General features: G+C 39.6%; 1 protein-coding gene across 36 annotated transcripts in view; it reads right to left on the bottom strand.

Moving 5' to 3' along the window:
- Positions 1-22,736, bottom strand: part of TCF4 (transcription factor 4) — a 341,674-nt gene that overhangs the window by 150,605 nt on the left and 168,333 nt on the right. For 30 of the 36 annotated variants that reach the window (XM_081078012.1, XM_081078029.1, XM_081077992.1 and 27 more), the window contains one exon: positions 21,976-22,040. In XM_081078012.1, the coding sequence (XP_080934138.1) occupies positions 21,976-22,040 (65 nt within the window). Of the gene's footprint in view, positions 1-19,356; positions 19,448-20,104; positions 20,523-21,975; positions 22,041-22,145; positions 22,595-22,736 lie in introns of those variants that run through there. The other 6 variants (XM_081078008.1, XM_081078016.1, XM_081078018.1 and 3 more) reach the window with 5 other exon arrangements.

Raw genomic sequence — 22,736 nt, 5'->3', positions numbered from 1 at the left:
TATTAAAATTAACTTAGATTTAATTCTAAAATACATATAGAACCACAAAATATTCGGAATAACCAAAGAAATCCTCAGAGAGAAGAACCAAAGCTAGAGGCACCACATTTCTTCATTCTAAAATATATTACAAAGCTACAGTTATCAAAACAGTGCAGCACTGGCATTAAAATAGACACACAGACCAATGAAACAGAATAGAGAGCTCAGAAATAAACCCATCTAGTCTTTAACAAGGACATCAACAACACATAAGGGAGAAAGGATAGTCTCTTCAATAATAATAATAATGCTGGGGAAACTAGATCTCCACATGCAAAAGAGTAAAACCAGACCCTTCTCTTATACCACTCACACAATTAACACGAAATATACTAAAGACTTAAATGTAAGATCTGAAACCATACAACTCCTAGGAACACAGAGACAAAGCTCCTTGACATTGATTGGTCTTGGCGATGATTTTTTTGGATATAATACCAAAAGCATAGGCAACACAAAAACCAATAATGGGATTGCATCAATCCAAAAAGCTACCAGGCAGATAAAAAAAAAATGTAAAGGCAACCTATGGAATGGGATAAAATATTTCTAAACCATGTACTTGATAAGGGGTTAATATTTGAAATATATCAGGAAGTCATACAATTCAATAGCATAAAAACAAACAAACTGATTTTTAAAATGGGCAGAGCACAGGCATAGACATTTTTCCAAAGAAGACATACACATGGCCAACAGGTACATGAAAAAGGGCTCAGCATCACCAAACATCAGGGAAATTCAAATGAAAACCACAATGAGATATCACCTCACACCTGTTAGGATGGCAATTTGCAAGGAGACGTGAGATAACAAATGTTGGCAAGGATGTGGAGACAAGGGAACCCTTGTACCCTACTGGGGAATGTAAACTGGTGTCGCCACTGTGGAAAACAGTAAGGAGGTGCCCCAACAAATTAAAAGTAGAACTACCATATGACCCAGCAATCGTACTTCTGGGGACAGATTCAAAGGAAACAAAATCAGTATTTCAAAGAGATATCCGTACACACATGTTCACTGCAGCATTATTTACAATACCCAAGACAATGTAAGTGTTCATCAGCAGATAAATGAAAAAAAATGTGCTCTATATGTATATATACATACATACCTACATACAGTAAAATATTATTCATCCACAAGAGAGAATATTATACCATTTGAGACAATATGGATGAATATGGAGGATGTTATGCTAAGTGAAATAAACATACAGACAAACACTGTATGGTATCTCTTATACGCACAAACTTTTCTTAAAAAGTAAACTCCTAGAAACAAAAACTAGAATAATGATTGTTGATGGGCTTGGGACATGGTGGAAATGGGGAGATGTTGATAAAATGGCACCAACTTTCAGTTAAGTGCTGAAAATCTAAGATGAGTAAGTGCTGAGAATCTAATGTACAGTATGATGGCTACAGTTAATAATACTGTTAATGTACTGCATACTTAAAATCTGCTAAGAGTACTTCTTAAGCATTCTCATCATCACAAAAAGGGTAACAATGTAAGGTGATGGTTGTGTTAATTAACTTGATCGTGATACATTCACAATGTATACGTATACAAAATCATCATGCTGTACATTTCAAATATATACAATTTTATCAATTATGTATCAATAAAGCTGGAAAAAATAAAATTAAAAGGCTGGAAGAATTTTTTTAAAAATAAAATGGTTAGCATGATATTACTCTTCACAACTCTTGTCAATGAAGGATTTGAAACAAACTATATCTCTATTTTTTTAAAAAAAATCATACAATACTTGACTAAAAATAAATAATTAAGATTCAAGTCTCCTCTCATCCCATCAGTTTTGAAGCAAATAGGGTGAAGTGTCCTGGGAAATCATTATTAAATCTAAAATGTTATTTACATGAATATTTACTAAGTGGATATGTATGCTATTAACATGCATTGTGTTCTAATTGTATTCACATTTAACATCCTTAAAGGTGTTTTGTTTTTAAGAAAAAACTAAATCCAGGTTCACATTTCATTGGTGAAAACATCCAGGTTTGGAGAAATACCAAGACCAGGCCCAGGCCTCAGCAGTGACTGTCACGTCAACTAAGCCGCTAGTTCTTATGCGCTGCAACCTCTGAGCGACTGTTTCGGCATCCTCGACAATGCTGCGATAGTGTCACCAGAACATAAAGTATGGTATGTATCAAAGTGTCTATGGTCAGTTTGGCTTCTGTCCCTTGTTAAATCACCTGTGAATTTAAACATGTAGCAGGCAGGAAAACAAATGTAGCATTCAGACACAAACTAAGGAACTATATTCACTCATATCAACACGAGTGCAACATTCAGAAATATGAACAACAGGTGCACAGAAGACCTGTTTGTAGTCAGCCCCATTTTCCTAACACTGTACAGAGCTCAGTGGCTAGAATGCCAAAATCAAGCACCAGGCCCCCCAGCCCAATCTCAGGAATCCTTGGGCAAGTGACTTACTGTACATCTATTTACTCATTTGTGAAATGAGGATATGGATTAGAAGATCTCCAAAGTATCAGCAAATTCTAAAAGTCTTGAAAAAAGGTGACGTCTAAGTGACTTACTGACAACTTTGACTAACACTGGAGTACACGTGAATAGTTCCGGCTTGAACGTTGGCAGACCCCTGACCTTCTTTTGCAGAAGATATTTGGAATTTCTGATTGAAAGGAAGTGGAGTAATTCTAGACAGAAAAATGTGACAAAAGCCAAGGAGTGGAAGTTGCTAAATCAGTTTCAGAATATTCCTTCTATATAAGGACGTATTAGCGTGAATTTCCCTCCTTTCTCAAATGGGCATTAAGCGCAGAGTTCTGGGAGGGTGAGCTCTGTCTATGAGTTGCCTTCCTAAAGCAATTTGAATTCTTCAGAATGAATGAAAAGGACATTCACAGCATTAGTCAGCAATGAAGTAAAGAAGTCACTTTGCCTTTCTTAGTAAAAAATCTTGCTTCCTCCTCTTAGAATTGTATTTCATTAAACAGAAGATGCCCCTGAATGTAAGACATATCATTCGACGGCATCTTATATACATACCACCAAAAGAGAAAACAAATTTTCCAATTAAATTGGTATACTGTAAGTTTCTGCCATGTTAAAATGTGAAAGAAAAAAAAACCCAAAAACCCAAAAACCAAAAACAGTGCCTTAGAATCAATTCTTTCTCCACCATCCTCACCATTATTAAACCTTTTTGAAAAAAGGAAAACCATGTATGATTTAAATTGTACAGAAATTAAGAAGAAAATAGTCAGTGGAGGCTAAATGTATATCTCTCAAATACTTTCTGTATTTCTTCTTTTCAAGGGCAAAGAGTTTCTGCCTTACATGCGTTATTTTGGGAATGTGTCAAATATTTCTGAAGACTACCAGTGTATATGCTCCTTCCTCATTCCCTATTCTGATTGTCACAGACACTGGGAGCTAGGAGAGATCTCATAAACCATTTAGACTAAGCCTTCATTTTGCAGAAGTGAAACTGAACCTTAACAAACCGCACCCCTTAGCAGTGGAGGTAGGATAAAAACTCAGGTGTCTGACCCCCAGTCTAGGAGCCTCTAGAATCTAAACGTTCTGCTCAATGACACCTATCTTAGTCTATACAGGACGACTTAAAAGAGGAGTCTTTCTTGTCTACTTACCTGAATTTTCTCCAGCTAGTTTAATGATGCTACTTTTCTCTAATATTATCCCCCAAATGAAAAACCATGTTTGTATAGCAATCGAGTAGAGAGAGTTTGAAACAGATTACCCAAGGTTTCTCAGATCTTCCTTTCTCACCCAGGTTCAGAAACAAAGCCTTGTTAAGTTGCAAATAATAAGTCTGAACTATGTAAAGCAAAGAAAGTAAAAGTAATATATTCAGTATTCCCAGGCACTGTCACTTTCTAAATAAATTTTGTAAATGAATGCAATTGAATATTTTTCCCCGTTAAACTTAAGATTACACTAAATTTATCATTTACACTAAATCATTTCCAAAGGTAGGAAGCATCCCTGGAGTGACCCAATTCAAACTAAGCCTTGCGTGTCTGCAGGCGGTGCCAGCCCCAACACACGCTGAAATAATAGAACCTACTTGGAAGACACTGTGACAGGGCAAAGAATTACAGGTTCAAACTCCCATGCCGAAATTTGTATAATGATTTAAGTGATTTCCCTTTAACAGAAGTTTAGCTTGATATCTCTAATTTACAGGAATCGTCCTAGAGAAGCAGTCCACATTTCTGCAGGTTTAGCCTCACATTCCATATAATACACAGGCTATGTTGTCCGGGAGATTCTGCAATCTGCCCCAAATAGGACAATGTCAGGTTTGGCTGAGAAAGAAAAAGAGCAACACCTCATCCCAAATCATACTCATCCCAAGAACTACTCTTGTTACACGAACCAAATGTGCTATTATGACCTTCACAGAAGACACTATTGCTGTGATCCTACCATGGAGACATGCCCCGGCTGCTGTCTAATCCCAGCAAAAAACACAAGCTCTATCCTGAAAATGAACTTGTCATCCTAATTCCATATACGCACATCAACTAAAAGCCCACGGCCAATGACTACCAAGACACTTTACAGTCTACTAGCCTGATTCATCATGAAACTGATCTCATGTCTTCCTCTACTTAGATGGACTTATACCCACTTCTAACAGTGACTTTTTTTTTGGCCCAAATACACCAAACCAAGATGGTCAGTGGGTTAATATTCTTCTCTGAGCTCTTCAATTATGCCACCTTCTGAGTCTGAGGGCTGGCAGGCAGGCCAACCCTGTCAGAGCTGCACAGAGCTCTGCAGATGTCTCTGTTGTGTTCAGTCAAACTGAAAAGGAGAAAAGATGGCCCTCTGACAACAGACAGCTGTCAATTAGATGACACGCTCACACTTGGTAGGCCAATGAGTAGCAATGGAGGTGACAAGTGCTTGGCTAATCAGCTTGTCTGTGAAATCACAGCCCTTCCCGGGGCTCTCACACCAGCTCATGAGCGTCAGCATGTGCAGTCTTCAACTATCCTGTTCTGTGTGTGTTTGGTGTGTGTGTGTGTGTATGTGTGTGTGTGTGCACACGCGCGCTCACCCCAGTGGTACTAGCACTGTTCCACAGGCTCTTATCAATACAATATGTATAGAAACAAAAATCCGACCAAAGGAAGCTGGAAAGCAAGAACAGGGAAAGACATCCCTGAGCAAAATGACCCAAAAGAAAACAACAGTGATAATCTAACCTATTAAGATCTGGTTCACATTAAGACTGAATTATACTGATACCCATTATAGGTAACTAGAAGTATGTATTAAAAAAGAAGAAGCAAAATGATCCTCCGAGCCTTTTCCCCATCCTCCATCTTGTCTTTCCCCCTCTAGCCACCAGGGGGCAATTTGGGGCTAGATCCTGGGAGAGGAGGCTGAAACTCAGAGCTTCAACAACTGAATAAATACTAAGAGTGGTGGGTGGAGGTGGCACGGATCTGGAAGTGGAGCTGAAGGAAGACACTCAGGGGATCTGAAGACTAGAAAAGTAAGTTCCCCAAATCTTGCACTTATTTTCTTAACTAGCTCATTCATAAGCTCAAAGGTATCCCCTCGAAACGAATAATGAAATGTTAAACTCACTATGGAGCTACATTATGAGCCTGACAGGTATTTTTACCCACCGACAGTACACATACTTCTGTCTCCCTCCCTCCTGCCTCCTTCCTCTCTTTACTTCTCTCTGGTTTCTAAAAGAGCAGCTGGTTGGAAGCAGAGGAATCAGGAAGAAACACAAGGGGAGAAAACCAAAGTGGATAGAGAGTCGAATTTGTGGCTGCCCACCTGCAGTATACAAGTCAGAACAGTAGAAGTCTGCTTTAAATAAAAGTGAATTTGAACAAAACAAAGCCTACTTGAAACTGGTGCTAACGTCGCAGACGTGCCACTGCCACCGTGTGCACTGACCACTTTTGTTCTGTTCTCCTTTAGCCATTCCAAACCCACCATGTCTACATAAAATATTTTTTTAAAAGATCACTGAAGAGTGAAAAGAAGTGGGAAGCGTAGCTATTGGGGGGTGAGTGTCCTTTGTCTGTGGAGAGTCAAAGAAAAAGTCCGAATTCAGGGCTTTTCCTCTGTGCTGTAGCTCTCCTGTAGCTCTCCCACAGGTGTCAGAGGCTGCAGGGACGAGGCCATCAGGCCATCGCTGCAGGGCGCGCAGGCTGCAGAACGTCCACGGGGCCACTGCCTTCTAGCTCACTCCTAGAAGACAAAGCTGTCTTTCTCTGAGAGAAATGGAAGAAGCAATTCAATCATTGTCTGCGTTCATGACCAACAAGCAGGAGCTGTTCCAGGACAGAGCCTGAGACCAACCATGTCTCTCCAACACCGACACCTACACCTCATCAGTCAAACCGGAACAGCGGGCCCTGCCTCCTGCCAGCCGCCAGGTACCTCGAGAAGCACACTGGGTCCCCATCCAGAAAAGACCATGTCACCAGGACACCAGGCCAACAGTTGAGTTCCTAAGGGCTTGGGGTACTCGTGTTCTCTCCTCTGCCCAAACCCTTTTAAAGCTGTATTGTCACCCACAGACACCCTATTCATGGCCACCAACATCTGCAGACTTGGACACCCAGGTCATTTCAAACTCTTCACCACTGCTCCAGCTAAGATTAAAGTGGGCACCTTCTGACTGAAAGCTTTTTCCTTCTTACAAATACTTTCATAGCAATAAAAATCCAAGAAGCACAATCATCATCATTTCTTTGTCCAATGTCAGTTTCCAATGTGTAATTTTGTAGTTTTCCCCAAATCTCATCAGCACTGAGTATTTCTAATACTGAATGCAGCCTTTTATTTTTAGTTAAGAAAGCCATGCTTACTGGGGATGGGGGTGGGGGGACAAATAACACAGGTATATGTTAAGAAAAAGTACTTTGCACACATTTGAAACCAAGGAGGTCTTTCCAAGCAGCCCCCGTTGTTCCTTATGCACCACTTCAGGGCAATGATGGGAGCAGCTCCTGGGACTGCTGTCACTCCTCTGTTTCTTTCATAAGCGGGGTCTCTCTTTCACCAGTTGAAAAACTCAGAATGTCCAGCCCTCTGTCATTCAGTCCCCATTGTCCCCTGAGTGTTCCTGGGAAGACTGGGACATGAGTTGCTTGAAGCATGAAAGTAACCGTATCACAGAGGCTAAGCGCCCTGTTTTGCACCCTTATACATCTCTTAGAGCCCCTGATCCCCAGCCACCATGTTAATGCTAGGACAGAAGAGGGAGGGAGGCAATCATTTCCCCAGAGGAATAATTTATTATTAAGCAAAAGCCAGTGCTATAGAAGTATTAGAACCGGAGGGAGCCTTCACTGCCTCTCTGTTCTCAAGTGAAGGTCTCATCCAGGTTCTCCTGGGATCCTGCCTTTGTAGCCCCGAGGTTTTAATCGCTACGTTCATTCTGTACGTTCTTTCTCTTGAGAACATGGCATGTGTGTGGGCTCTTGTCTGTGCCACATGGACCTTCTAGGAATCACGTCGATCGAACATAGAGAACTGACTGTCCTGCTCGGCGTGGCTCACAGTTTGGTTCTGACCAGAACAATGGAGGCCTTATGTGTCCTCTGGGGTGCTGACGATAGTTAAGGCTCTCTCCAGCCATTAGGTCTGCCTGACACCCTATCGTGCACACGTGCTTCTTAGTTATTGGAAAGCTTTTCCATATTTAGGGAGCTTTTCCATCAAAATATTCTGGGATGACTAGAGCTCAGACACATTCATGATATCTGCACGCATGTGCTTTTTATCCAAGTTCACAGCTCCTGGTCACTGAGGGTAAACAGTGTTATCAGTGATTATTATGGAGTTTGTCAAGTCTATTTTCTTCCTGTCATTTATGAGCACTTGTGTTGGCTGGTATTTACAATGTCGGGATTCTGTCACTTTGGCAACCTTTTGAGACAACATTTTTTCAGTGTTACAGTGACATTTCAAAAACTCAGTATTTACAAGCAAACGCCACCCTCTGGCTCTGTGACAATGCGATTCAGTGGTAACTGAACAAAGGGATGGGCACTCGTTTAGAAATTTCTTCAGGATGTCTTTCCAGCTGCTCCTGGCCATTACTTCATGGTCTAGGGTGGCCCTGGGTTCTTGGGAATTAAGAGGCTACAAAGACATCAAGGGCAAATTTCAATGTTACCCACTATTGGAATCTTATCTGTTTTGTGTGGGTCCATGAGTGCGATCCGCTGTGTGACAGTGACAAGTCTCTTAACATCTCTGAGCCTTAGCTTCCCATTGCTACAAAGTGGCACTGGGTACCAGGTACCCTTCAGGTCCTTTCTTATCTTGCATTCTATCCTTAAGAATTTCAATATAAACAAAAGCTAAACCCATTATCATTATTATTTTTTTCATATCCTACCTCAAGGTTATTAGAAAAAGAATCACGTGGAGGAAACATGAAGAAACAATTCATGATCTATTCAATGCATCCACTTCTTCCTTGTTCCCACTCCCCCTTCTCCAAACAAGATGCGCCAGGGAGAGTAAAGGAGGACGAGATCTGGGGGCAAGATGCAGCTGGTATTACACTTGACCCTGAGCTTCAAGGCCTTGTCATTCTCAGTGACCAGGGGCCCTTTCATCATCACCATGGTCCTTTCAAACCAAAACAACACAAAATTACTTTCAATGACAGGTAACCGATAACATAGGAAATATGCACCATGTTGTAGGCAGTTTGTAATTACTTATGGGAAACATTCAAGATATTTTCTTTTGGCTCTCTAAAGACAATGCTCTTGGTATACAGCCTGCTGGGTTCATCATACCCTCATCAGAAATGCAGTCCTTCTTATTCAAAGAAAGAGGCCAATAAGCTGCATAATGCCCAAGTTAACAGAGAGAAGAAAGCTGGAACCATCAATGAGAAGACTCTGTAGGCTACTTACCATAACAAAAAGCTTCACCAACTTTCTCCTGGGTTAAGGAAGTGATAGAGACGATGATAAATCTGGAACCAACGAACTCTACCCCCAGTCCCACTTCTGCCACTCACCATTAATACTGACAAAATTATTCGGAGTCTCTATTTTTTTATCAATACAATGGGGATTAAACACAGTTCCCACCTCACCAGAGTCACTGGCATGATTAATTTAAGACAAGAAATTTGCATGAAAGTGCTTAAATGTAAGCTATTTGTTCACAAATTACATGAATTGTTACTGTCCTTGATTCATTTATTCATTTACTAATCCATCCACTGACTCGGGAGCAAACTCTTACTGAGAGGGCCCTGTTAGACGTAGGGAATACAGACGCCAGGCCTCGTCCTTGGCGTTCTGTTGCTGTAGAGTGGCAGTTGTTAGGATGGACATGTGCCCCACAGGCTACCTGTGCACTGAAGAGAGCCATCTAGTTCTGGCCTGGTTATGACACCACGGGTCGCCAGAGGAAACAACACATGAGCTGAACCTTGGACAAAGAGTGTGAATTATCTGGTAAAAGGCATGTAAGGGAGGAGAAGGGGTGGCAGGACGAAGATACTCCAGGTCAAGGGAAGGGCTTTTGTAAAGACAGACAGAACCATGAAAGAGCCCCTGAGGGAACTCCAAACCGCTCAGTCTGGCTAGAACACCCGACCTGAGCGGCGAGTATGAAGGACAAGGCTGGAGGCTACGACAGGGACCAGGCTATCTCTACATGGAGGGATGGGAACTAAGCATGGTCCTAACCGCCGGTGGGATTGGTGGAGACTGTCACTCCAGTGGCCCGCTGGGAGGGAGAAGGTAAGGGGTGAAGGAAAGTAGAGGCAGAGACAGCAATGGTAGTCACTGGGAGTGTGGGCGACAGGGCAGATTTATTGGTAGAGAACTGATGAAACCTGAACACTGAGGGCTTATGGGTGATGAAGACAGAATAGTATCAGATGGTAGCTTGAGGTCAGTCTCCAAGACAATGGACACAGATGAAAGAACTAATCCAGAGGGGAGGTACAATCAATAACAGTGAAGGTCAAAAGCACAATACCTTAGATGAATTATCTAATTGGTAACTGCCAAACTTTAGCCTCTTGAAAAATGTATCTAAGAGATGTAAGAATATGACTTTGAAAAGTTATATGTTAGAGTCTCAAATTAGGTGGCTCTACTATTAGCTCAAGCCCTCTAACAAGATCACGATATGATCCTGGAGGTAGGGCATAGAGTGCTATTTCATAATAAATATTTATTGAACACCCCAATAAAAGCGTAGTGGAATATATACTTGTTGAATGTTCCAGAATGTGCTGATTGATGGGTGGGGTTCTACAGAGCTGATGTAGTTTGTCTGCATTCTGTCTCTAAGCAATACCTACAAATATCTACAGCACAGATAAAATTATTTATACCAGGTAACTAAGAGAGACATATTGAATGGCACTCCAAGGAGCCTCCAGTCTTGACATCTGTAAGCTTCTGAGGGCACAACATAACATTTTAGAGGATGGTATAGTTACCTAGGATATAATGAGATGAAAGTCTGCTTTGTAATGAAGTATGAAATGGAGACAGTCTAGAGTCCAAGAATGATAGGGTATTTGTGTTATCAGCAAAAGAGGGTAGAGAACCAGTTCTCCTAAAAATTGATGAATCATCCCTTCCCTCCACATACAAAACCCCGAAAGTAAATATTCTTTCTACTGAGAAAAGGGCACTCATGAGGACTCACCCTCTGAGAACAAATTCAAGCAAATCTTACTTGGTAGCTAAAAGGGACTAGCTAGGAGAAGAATAGGTCCTTATTAGCGACTTCTCTTTGGTTGAGACAGATAAATGGCGGAGATGCAGAAAGACTCCTTAAGGGACGATGTCTAGTAGTAGCAGCTGTTGACATGCTTCTTTGTCACATACCACTGTCCATAGCAAATCTTTTACCACTGATGTTGTGTCGTACGAGTCACTCTATCTATGACAGTTCTAGGGTTGCAGAGCTCAGTGTGACAAACAGACCTCACCATTCAAAAGTACTGGTCATAGATATTTCCACAGGAGAGAATCACATCCAAGGGAAGAAAGTTCAGTGGATGGGGGTTCAAAGGGGTGGTACGGCCTACATGAAGTTGTATGTCCCAACTTGTGCATGAGTTTTGTTTGTAAAGTTTGTTTGGAATTTACAATGTATTTTTCTATTGACACCAAGTTGAAATCCTTCTAAGATCTTGAATACTGATTATCTTGGGAGTTTGGGTCCTAGTTGAAAGCAATGGTCCCTATATAGGATCCAGGCTTTTACCCCCATTGAACATTGAGTTCCTGTGATTCACGGGAGGGGCAGAACATATCATAGCTGATGACAGACTGAGCCTGAACTCAAAGGCCCAGGTAACCCCCAGTGGAACCAAATGACAGCTGATTTTAATCAATATTCTCATCGAAAAAGAATATTCATCATTTAAACATGCCACTATTTGTATTCCTGACTGGTGATCAACACACTACCTGATCGTCTATATCAACCATCACTTACTATTTATATGTGACTTCATCCTGTGAAACCATCTACCTTTCTTTGACTATCATCAGAGGACCTGTTTTCTGATTCTATGCTCGCTTTGGGGTTAGAGATCCATCTCTCATTCCCTCAGCCCATTCACACATAGTCCTTCTGAATAACACACAACATTCTTTCTTTCTACGAAACTATGTAATGTGGAGTCTTCACATTCTCCCAAAAGGGTATATAGTTTTCTTCCTTTTCACATAGCGGGCACCTTGTCTTTGGATTCTTCTATGACATCGTGAAGCAAATTTACAAAGTTTTCTTCTTAGCTAAATCACTGTTAACAGAGGTTTACAGTGATAACTCACTATGTAACAGTGGTAACTCATTAGGAATAGCTATGTAAACACCCTACATACCTCAAGTGAGAACAAGGTCATGCTCAGAAATATTTGTATTTCCAAAAATGTTTTACTATATTCCTGTTTGGATAAAAAATTATAGACATTCATCACTGACCCAATATTCAACAAAATGTAAATGGTAAGGTAAGGGATTTAATCCAATATACATATGCTTGTATGACCTACTAATTCATTCCCTCTTCATATTATTTCCCATTCTGCCATTACGATCAAATGGCTCTGAAAGAAACTTGTAACAATCTATCAAAGCACAGATGATTTAAAATTTTGATCCTGATGTTGTAACCTTTATGTGTATTTAATAATCACTTAAGAATTAAAGCTACACAAAAGAGTCCTTTCCATTCACTTGACCTAGCCTGTGTTTATTGTAGCCAGACTCTCAATGTTTCCTTCACAAAGCGTGCATGCTATTATTTTTCAATTATGTAAAGATAAAGGGAAAAGGAAAACAAAAGTGAGGATAGATGAAAGTGACTTATCATCAAAGAATGAGAAAAGCTAGCTACTTGGCTAAATAAAAATAACATATTTAGTGATTTGTAATATAAGAATAAAATGAACTCACTGAGTCTCAGGAGGTCTGCAATATGATCTTTGCAAAAGGTAGCTTGCCAATTTAATTGAGGTAGGAGTTATTTAATTTTTTTTACAGGTATAGTTTTCAATAAAACTACATATGCCTATAATACTGCAATGGCAGATGTGTCTCGATTATTAGAGGTGGGCTCAAGGGAATATATACAATGGATCTTGAAATCTGTAAGCAGCTGTTGGGGGGGGGGCTGAAATGATGGGGGAGGGCATGGTACCACACACACGTTCCTTAAGTGCAGCAATGTTTTGTTACTTTACTGCAGGTGTATTACAGAGATGAAATTTAATAACTTACTGTATACAATACCAATAAAACTAAAAAGATTCAGGGCTCTGCTGATCATTATCACTGTGCAAATGAGCTTGAATTATTCTGTGTGTGTGCACAGTCAGACCACAACACACAGGGAACCCCACATCTAGAGCTCTAGAGGATGGTCACTGCTTGAAAACCTCGGTGAAGTTCTTCCTTAATTACTTTTTTATCCCTGAATTGTCGTCCCAAATTCACATAAACGTGGCTCTGAGGTGGGTTGAAAATAAGATATACCTGGTTATTTTTTAAAAACTTCACTGGAAAATGTCTTTTGAAAGGAGAGATTAATCGAATCAATGGATATATAGATTTCATTAAAAACGATAAGAATATAACAGTGATGATATATTCTATTCAATGAAATCTGGGGCAGTGCCAGGCTAAAAAGGTCACCCACCAAAGTTTGACTTATCCTTTTATTAAATATACAAAGATATCTGACAAAAAGAAGTGCCATACTATGAAAAAACATTGGTGTATTAGAAATGCTAAAGCACATGCCACTATGTATTCTTGCCGGATTTCTTCTCTCAAGAAATGACTTCTGTTAGATAATAAATAATATACTGAACATAAAAGGCCTGTGCTTTAGGAAGCTCAGTTTAGTTTATCTGTGAGGGAAAGCACATGTATAGAAATCCACATAAACATCCAGATCTCTCTCTCTCTCTCTTTCTCTCAGGATAGGGGTCTTCGGTTCTAAGCAGGCACCGGGCACAGCAGCAGACTCACTACCTGTTCCTTTCCAGTGCATTTATTTCTAAAACAATTACAGGCTTTTGTTGGTAGCTTGCAGTGCTCCCAATACTTTAACTTGGGATTTCAGTTTTAAGTTACAGAAGACATTTTCTTAATGATGGAATCAATTCAAGCATGATCGTAGACAAAGGAATGAATATCACTGCCATTTCATACTGAAACGTTTTCCTGACGCTGAATTGTGAGTATGTTGTCTTTCTTAGGAAAGAAGTTATAGGGCTATCCAGATTTCTATATGATAAGCAGATATGTTTCAACATTAAATTTTATTAGGTAATCCTCAGGGTTAAATCAATTACTTAGGCATTGATTGGTTTTCCCCTTGCTCTTTACATATCCAAAATATAAAGATGAGTTGTAGTCCTAATTGCTGAAAAGACACAAGAAAAGAGAAGTTAATCCCAAGATTCTGGTGAAATTTCAGTTTGGATACCAGAACTCCGTTTCTTTGGTGTCTCATAAAAATCATGTGAAAGCAATTTTAATGATTTTTTATGCTCTAGTTGTCCTGAACTGTTGGCTAAAACTTGCCTGTGCTTCTAACACACGCTTGCCATGTCATATGTTTCACAATATAAGAGTTAAATGCCATTATCGAAAAATTATTGGGTCACATTTAAAGAGTCTGCTAAAGGTACACGTTCAGAATTTCATTCTAAGTAGTTGTTGTATTTTTAGAAGAATTATTTGATCTACGATGAACCCAAATTCATGTACTAGCAAAACATATTCTGCCCACACTGCACAAAAAGCAAGGCCCACATTTTTAAGAAAGTTTTATTTTTAAGAAAGCGTTCATGATAAAATGTGAATTGGCATATTCTACCCCAGCCTTTTCACAGGGAATCTTCATTGGTTTTAATGAAATCGCATATGCTAATTCTGAGGATGTTACAGAATATTTATTCCTATCGACACATGTGGTTTAGTTTTTGTTTTTTTCAAAAGGCTGGCTTTTCAGGAGCAGTGTGGCCCACTGTCTTCCCCACGTTCAGAGTGCGAGTGCTTCCTGGGCAGACCTGAGCTATGCCACTCTGTTCAGGCCCTGTGTTAGGTCCGGAGGGGTAGTGGACCTGGAATCTACCAACAGTGGTTTCCCACATGGGCTCTAACATAGACCTCTGGGCCTAGACACCTCTTCATGGGCTTGGGCAGCAGGAAACCCAAGTTGGAAAAGCACTGGCTTTAAAATCAGACATTAGCCTTCAAAGCCTGGCTCTGAAACTTACTTGGGGTAAGACCTTGTGTTGGCTTGCTTTATTTCTCTGAGCATCATTTTCTTAATTATGAAGTAAGAATTATATAATGACCTTGGAAGTGTATACTGGCACCTAATATTAGCTCCCCAGGCTTCCTCTAGATTGAGCCCAAACCAACTTTCAGAAACTCACTCATTTTGACATTCACTCGTTAGCCACATCTGGGTTGTGAAAGGACTGGGGAAGGCACTGGAACTGCTCTCGCAATGGTCCTTACAGAGCAACCTCAACGAGCATCACAGCACCCTCTAGGCGCAGTGGGTCAGCCACTGTGGTCAACCTTGTGACAGCTTTAAGAATAATTACTAGACTATAGAGGACTAGTGAGGATGTACAGAAACTCCAGTGCTTGTGGCAAAATAAATCTGACTGCTAGGGGTATAGAGATTGTCATGAAGCTCCGAATTTCAGCCAAAAAATAAAATAAAATACTAGAGTTTAGCTTGCAAGGAAACATACACATAATTACCTCCTCCCTCCTACATTAAAGCTTTTCTGAACATTAGCCTGAGCCATACCTATTTTTCTTATCAATATACCTTAAACGATTTGAAAAAGGCTTTAATAGTTTCCTCCAGGTAAGGTACCATATTTAATGCAAGGATTAACATTATACTTATATATGTATGAAGCACTTAAATTGACAGAGCTGAAATGAACACTGAAAGAGAGGTCTTTACAGAATAATGTCAGCTATAAATGTAAAAGGAATGATGGAGTTTTAAAAAATCATTAGTTCAAAGACCTCAGACTTAGGCAAGCATCATTAATGCATGCTGAAACCACTGGGTCAAAGATTGTTTGGGAACAGGGATAGCTGCCCAGTGCTAAAGTATCAATACAAAGATTGTTTGCTAATTGCAAAAAGGAAATGTGTATTTACAGTGGAGAGATGGCGGGAAAGTACCACTTTCACCAAGTGATTAAAGTTAGCATTACCAAAGCCATGTAACTTAACATTATATGCTTCTGGCGGGAATGCAGGATGAAGCACATAGCATCATCTATGAAATACTCAGGCCCACTTTCATCAGAATAAGGCTTTAGACCTAATTTTCAATTTGTAGGCAAGACAAATAAATGGTAGAGGAACAAATTAAATAGTACTACAAAGAAATAATCCAACAATTCTAGAAGGCGGGTTGGTGGTGGTATATTTTTTCAAAACAACTGACCTAATCTCTTTAAGGGAAATATCATTTTTTTAAAAAATTACAGAAACTGTTCTAGTATAAAAGAAATTATAGAGACACAGAAATGCATAAATGCATTGCTCCCCCCCCCAACGCCAAGGCTATTAAAGACATTTTCATGGGACAATTAAAAAAATTTGAATACAGATTGGGTACTAAATTAGGAAACTATTGTTAATTTTGTTAGGGGTGATAATCATATTTTACTTAAATAGGCAAGTATTCTTAATTTTAAGAGATACATGATAAAAATCTAGGGGTAAAATCTTATTAGATATGCTACTTAAAAATGGTTCACTGAAAAATACATAAATATATACACATAAACACATAAAACGAGTACAACAAATACTAACCACTGTTCAAGTGGTGAGTAAATGCCCTTCATTTTATTATTTTTTCAACTTTCCTGAGTATTTGAAAATCTATACCATAAGGTTAAAAAAATTTTTTTTATATAAATGGAGCTTGATTCTCCCCCTCAACAGCCACAAAGCCGCTGGTGGGGATGGAAGAGAGGGTGTGTAAGAGCCTCCCTTTGTTTTCCTCCATAGTACCTAACACACGACTAAAGGGCCAATAAATATTTGTTAACCAATACAATGAAAGAATAGCTCCGTTCTCCCCTTTGGGGGGTGCTGGCTAGCTGTTGGGAGAGGGGTACACCCACAGAAATGCCCCAAAACAAATGTGCTGCTCCCCAAAAAACTGTGCTCAGGGCAAATCGCAATGGCATACCCACAGCAAACTCAGGCCCTGTGATGTCTGAAACTCGGGATTTTAACTATTCTGTCCTACAATGGCACATTCAAAAAGGACAGGCCTGGCTCCTGACCTTCGGTTCCAATAACATACCCACCAGAAACACAGAAAATCTATATTTGTCTCATCGTCTCCTTTCAGCACATTCAGGCCTAGAACAGTGAGGCCACCAGGCTAGTCCTCAGCCCCTGGAAAGTGAGTGACAAGTGACCCTCCAAGATCTGGCTTCTGGGTCATTCCAGGGTCTGCACAGCAAGTGAGAAGGAAGGGCTTCCAAAGGCCTTTGAGAGAGTATGATTTTCTGGTTTTCATAGGCAGGCAAGCCACGCTCACTAGGTGAGTCTCATACATTGCTCTTCAGACTTTACTCGCGAAACGATTCCTAAAAGTAATGCTGGAGAAATAAACATGAGGTCATCCCGGTCATCACATGGCTGGCTGGGCACAAAGTCCACACAGTGCAAGAGAAAGCCCACAAGGTCCCTGCCCTCCAGGACTTTACGGAATCCTGGTAGAGACCAGCACTCGACAAACAGAAATAATGGCAAATCTGCAAAGCACAATGAGCTGAAGCATTAAGGCAGTAAGTACACAGGGGCACACAATGAGGTCATGGGTGGGAGAGGGTCCCAGGAAGAATGCACACAACTACTGCACACTGTGAAGAAACACTGAAGCCTAACGTCAAATGAAACACCAAGATGTGCTTCTGTTGAGACAAGACCTAAATAGCCATTTTCATGAAAAGAGCAAAAGGATTTCATGCCTTTTTGCTTATTTCCTTTCTATGACGACTTACAATACGAAAACCTTAAAGAGGCCAAGAGTTTTGAAAGTGTGTAATTTGTAATTCTTTTTGTATCAAAAATAAAAATAATTAAAAGAAAAAATTAATTCTTAAATATGTGATTTGTTTCAGAACCAACCCTACATTTAATTTCAATGAATCGAAAATGACTAGGTTTATGAGGAAACTAAATTACATATAGAGAAGATCCATTTCCTCTATAGCTTCAAAGTTACTGAAATTTAGCAAAGATATTTGAGATTATGCCTAATTCTTAAATCCCATTGGCTTTCAGATCTAAACATCAAATAAACTTTATCAGCACAGTCCTATTTGATTATTTGCTGAGGAAGAAAAAGAATGTGGATGAAGTTAAAACCTTGGACTTCACTAGAGAAAATAAGATATAGACGGACATTCAGCTGTGGAATCTTGTATAAAGATTTCAAGGCATCCTACTGAGTTTCAGTACATCATTCAGTTTCACTGCTTGTTAAATGAAGTACATATGCAATATATTTCCATGTCTTAAAGAATCAAATAAAGGCAAGTAATTTAAAAGCCTTTTCAAGGTCAGTGGCCACATCAGATTTTGAACACAGAGCTTTGGAGTATATTCCTATAGAACATTCTAGGAAACCACAAAACCTAGTTGCACATTAGAATCGGCTGGGGAGTTGTAAGAAATGCTAACGCCCAACTCATAAGAACCTAACTTAACTGGTCTCAGACAGGGCCCAACTTTCCATCGCGTGCGCGCGCGCGCGCACACACACACACACACACACACACACACACACAGTTCAGTAAACATTAATAACAAAACCATTGCTTGAGACAGGCTATATCCCAAAAAGAAAAGACAAATAATTCCTGATAATCAATGCTGAATTTCCATTTAAGGGGAAAACTTCTGCCTTAATAGCAATCATTTTTGTTGCCATCATCATGTCATTCAAAAGCAGAAGATCTCAGCAAGATTTAAAAAAAAAAGAAAAGAAAAGTTTGCAATCACCAAACATCCTATTTAAAGCAGCAAAAGAGTCCAAAGCAAATGACATTTTTTTCTCTTTTGTCCTTTGCAGTGATGCCCCTTCGGTAATATTAGCTATTGGTTATCACGTTAAAGTTGGACTATCTTGAGAAAAACTTTCTTTCCGCTCATTTTCATTTCTGTCAGATTTTCCATTATAACTTTTATTTTCTCTGCCAGTAAAAGTAGTATGAGGTTGCAATTTGGCAAGAACATTTTAAGCCTGGGTGTGATTTCCGTACCCCAATTTGATTTAAATTAGTTTTGCCATGTTTAGTGAGAACTAAAAAAAGTCCATTTGGCCGCTTTGGTTTGTCTATTGGTTCATTTTCCATATTATTTCAAAAGTCTGAAAAAGTCACCATGATTATTTCTGATAATTTTATGTAGAAATGTAATAATAAATTCCTTATTATACCATTATTATTTTTAATGAAAATGACTTAATTGATAATCAAGGACCTGCCGGCTTTTATTTTTCAGCTAAAATAGCCCAGTTTTTAAAAAAGCCCCATGTATATCACTATCAGTGTTAAATCCTCAAGAGAAACGTAATATATAAATATAATATTTTAAACCTGATATATTTTTGAAACAATATACATTTCTCCGACACAGTGTTTTGCTACCTGTTGCTTACCACCACGATTTCTCTACACCAAACAAAAGGCTATTGGGACTGGAATAAGCAAGTTGCCATGTAACAGTGCTCACCCTAGAAGTCCACAGGATACATTTGTTATGATACAATAAAGCAGCTTTTTTGCTCCTTAGGGCGTATCATCGAAAGGTTTTCCATCCTGCTTCTCTATAACGGAGTCGACAGGAGAAAACAAAAGCCTCTCCTCCATGCAAGTCACTCCCCTTGCCACCCAGTGAGGGATCATTTCAGCTGTGATCTGCTATTTAGACTTGAAGCCCAAGATACCGAGAATCTGCCTTTCTTTTTGGTTTGCATAGCTGGTATTAGAGACAGAGATTCAAAAAAAAAAAACAAAAACAAAAACAATTCGCCACCACAGAAACTCATTCACTGGAAGACACACTGCTGTATGGTCTGTTGTATTCTCAAATTTCACAGAAAGCAGAAATTCATAATATATACACTTTTCCTCTCCAACCCCTATTTCCCCGATCGGGGAATTTCCAAAATTTCTCTCTTTTATGAATCCATAAGTGATCACACTGTTTATGGATACTGCTGAGACCTTGCTAAGCACAGAGATAGTCAGTTCTTGCAAGGCTCAGAACCATGAAGCAGAAATAATAAAAGGATCCACACTCCACATCTGTATTATGAAGACTTGTTAAGAAAAGCGTATGCAATCACACTCTTCTATATAACAGAATTTTCCTGGCCATGAATGTCTCAAAATGAACCTCCCAAGGCCCAGAAATTCAGCCCTCACACGCCAGTCCATCCACCTCTACACTCCACCCTCTGCCCCCTTCCACTTCTCACCTTGTGTTTGCCAAAAAAATTAACTTCAGTTTCACCCGAGGGAAGTATTTCCCACAAACCGAGGGAGGGTCTGTGTCCTTGCACATACACAGACAGACTCACGCGGTCTGGATGATGCTTTCACAAGTTAAGGGGCCTCGCGCTTACTCAGCAGAGGAAATCTTTGTGTCTGTGAGGAATCACGCCAATTCCTATTAGTAAGAAAGGATACAGGGGCGAGGAAGCCTATTCTCTCATTGACCAGAAAAAGAGGCCCAGCAAAACAGAGACCTCTGCCATGACCATCTGCAAAAAGGAAGGATGTTGTCAACTTTCTTCTCCCCAAAACTCTAACGACCTCTGCCTTGACCCTCAGAAACCAGATACACAGGAACAGGCTCTTCTGCAGGAATTGAGAGCTTTACACCAGAGACTCAGCACTGAGAGGCTTGTCGCCCAGGCTATCTACCCCGAACATTTGCACTCACATTCCAAAGATGTTTCCGTTGCGCTGGAATGGCTGTAAATTTCTTTCCTGCAGAATTCTTTCCAAACAAACTGCCATGAACTGTACTCTGCAGCTTGTGTAGCAGGAGTTCTTAACCAGGCACATTCACCTCATCGCAACAAATCTTTTAGATGCTGAATATGACTGCACTGGTGGCTGGGCCAAAGGAGTAAACTTGAAAAACGCAAATATATCCAGGAAAAAAGAAAAAAAAAGACTCCACCAGAATTCCACCTTTAGTGGTAGATGACTGATAAGAAAAGGAAACCTCCTTCACGGGTTCTATTTAATTACTAAAGCTGCTTACATTTTTCAGGATATATTAACCAGTTGTTTTAAAAATTTTAGATGGATTTTTTTATATATATATCATTAAATAAAATGGGAGGGTGAGAGGGTTCAAGAGAACAAGCATTCCCTTTCCAACACAAAAAGAACACACGTTCTGTTTGGGTGAATAATGAAACAGCAGAAAGCTCTGACTATTAAAAAGGAGCATTAAATTCTATCAAGAGTTTACAAAGTAAGAAATCAATGCACTTACAAAAAGAAAACCTGTCTTAAAAAAACAAGATTTTAAACATATGATTAATACCGATACTAAAATTAAAAAGAAATCATCTATAAAATCTCAATTGTCTAGAAACAAAGCTTACACTTTTGGCTAGTGATAGTATTTTTAGAACTGGGCTTTCTCTGGAGAGTTAAAAGTATGCAAATGGAGAGCGCACAGAGACACAAACGCACACATGCTATACCTTTGTATTACACTGGCATTTTATTATTTAATTAAAGTACTCTTATTTTTCAAGCTCACGCATGCTTCCCTTGAGACGGCTTTGCTGTTAGCCTGCTGGCCTTGACTTCCAGCCAAAAACAATTCAGAAACAAAAAGGGACAACAAATCATATTTTCACAGACATTTTTATCCCTCAATACAACCCTGTTTTCACACAACATCATACAGTCCCTATGAAAACTATAATTTAGGGCACTAGCCACCCGAACCCAGGGTCTGACACATGACTGCACAAAGTATTTCCAGTGTAAGAAATTCTTAGGTTCCTAACTGCAAATAAACTCTTTTGATAGAACCACTTTAACAGACATCGCTGGTTTGCAAACAGTGCCCCTTCTACCGGCTGATGGATTAAGAAATAAAAAGAAGCCAGTGAATGTAGTTCTGATACGCCAGAGATCTAAAGATGGGGTGTTTATTACTTGCAAGCTCTGTGTTATTTCATTACTTTTTAAAAAGAAAGGCATCGGCAGACTTTTAGTGCATCTGAGTGTCACAGTCTAAAATGCATAATGTAATTTACAAAACAAACTGATTTACCAAGTTAATTCTCTCAATCTTTCCCCATGCGAGATTCTCACTTACCTGGTGGCAACCCTGTAAGTTTGATTCTCTCCCATAAGATGAGTATGAGCCCCTTTCTGTTTTACCTGCCAAGAGAAACAACAACAGAAAGTGTAAATTGTGTCTTTTCCTTTAAAAGAAATCTCCTCCAGGTAATAGACATCTACTTCTCTTCCCCGATGTTTACATACGTAAAGTAGGCACTACTGCAATGTATGCAAGCAAGAGAGGGAATAACACTTCCTCACTCTGGCTATGATAAACTGGAAAAAAATATCCTTCATTCCTATTCTTAGCCAAACTGCTCCACACTTCCAAAAACTGTCATTCCAATGGCCTCCACTCTCTCTAACAAACAAATTGTCATTCCTTATTTTCACTTTCTTTCTCTCTCACAAAATTTAAACAACTTCCTTTTTATTTACACAGCAGGCAAATTATCTATGTAATGACCCTAGTCTAGTAATTCCCATTGATTATATTGACACTTAATGGTGAGGCCAAAGCTAATCAATCAAGGCTTTCCAGATGGTGAATATAGCAAAGAAACTATTCAAAATTCTGAGACCCTCTCTCTCTCTCTCTCTCTCTCTCTCTCTCGCTCTCTCTCGCTCTCTCTCGCTCTCTCTCGCTCTCTCTCGCTCTCTCTTCTCTCTCTCTTTCTGTTTTTAAACTCCCTTTCCCAGGAGTAAATCGCATCATGATCAAGATGATGATGGAGTTTACTTTTGGGAAAGACGACTTCTGAAAAATTGCCCACTCTGAACCCAAGTTCATATTCT

The sequence above is a fragment of the Rhinolophus hipposideros genome (assembly GCF_964194185.1).
Source record: "Rhinolophus hipposideros genome assembly, chromosome: 17".
In the NCBI taxonomy this organism is placed as follows: Eukaryota; Metazoa; Chordata; class Mammalia; order Chiroptera; family Rhinolophidae; genus Rhinolophus; species Rhinolophus hipposideros.
The sequence above is the reverse complement of the archived record's forward strand: the minus strand, read 5'-3'. Positions and strand labels throughout refer to the sequence as shown.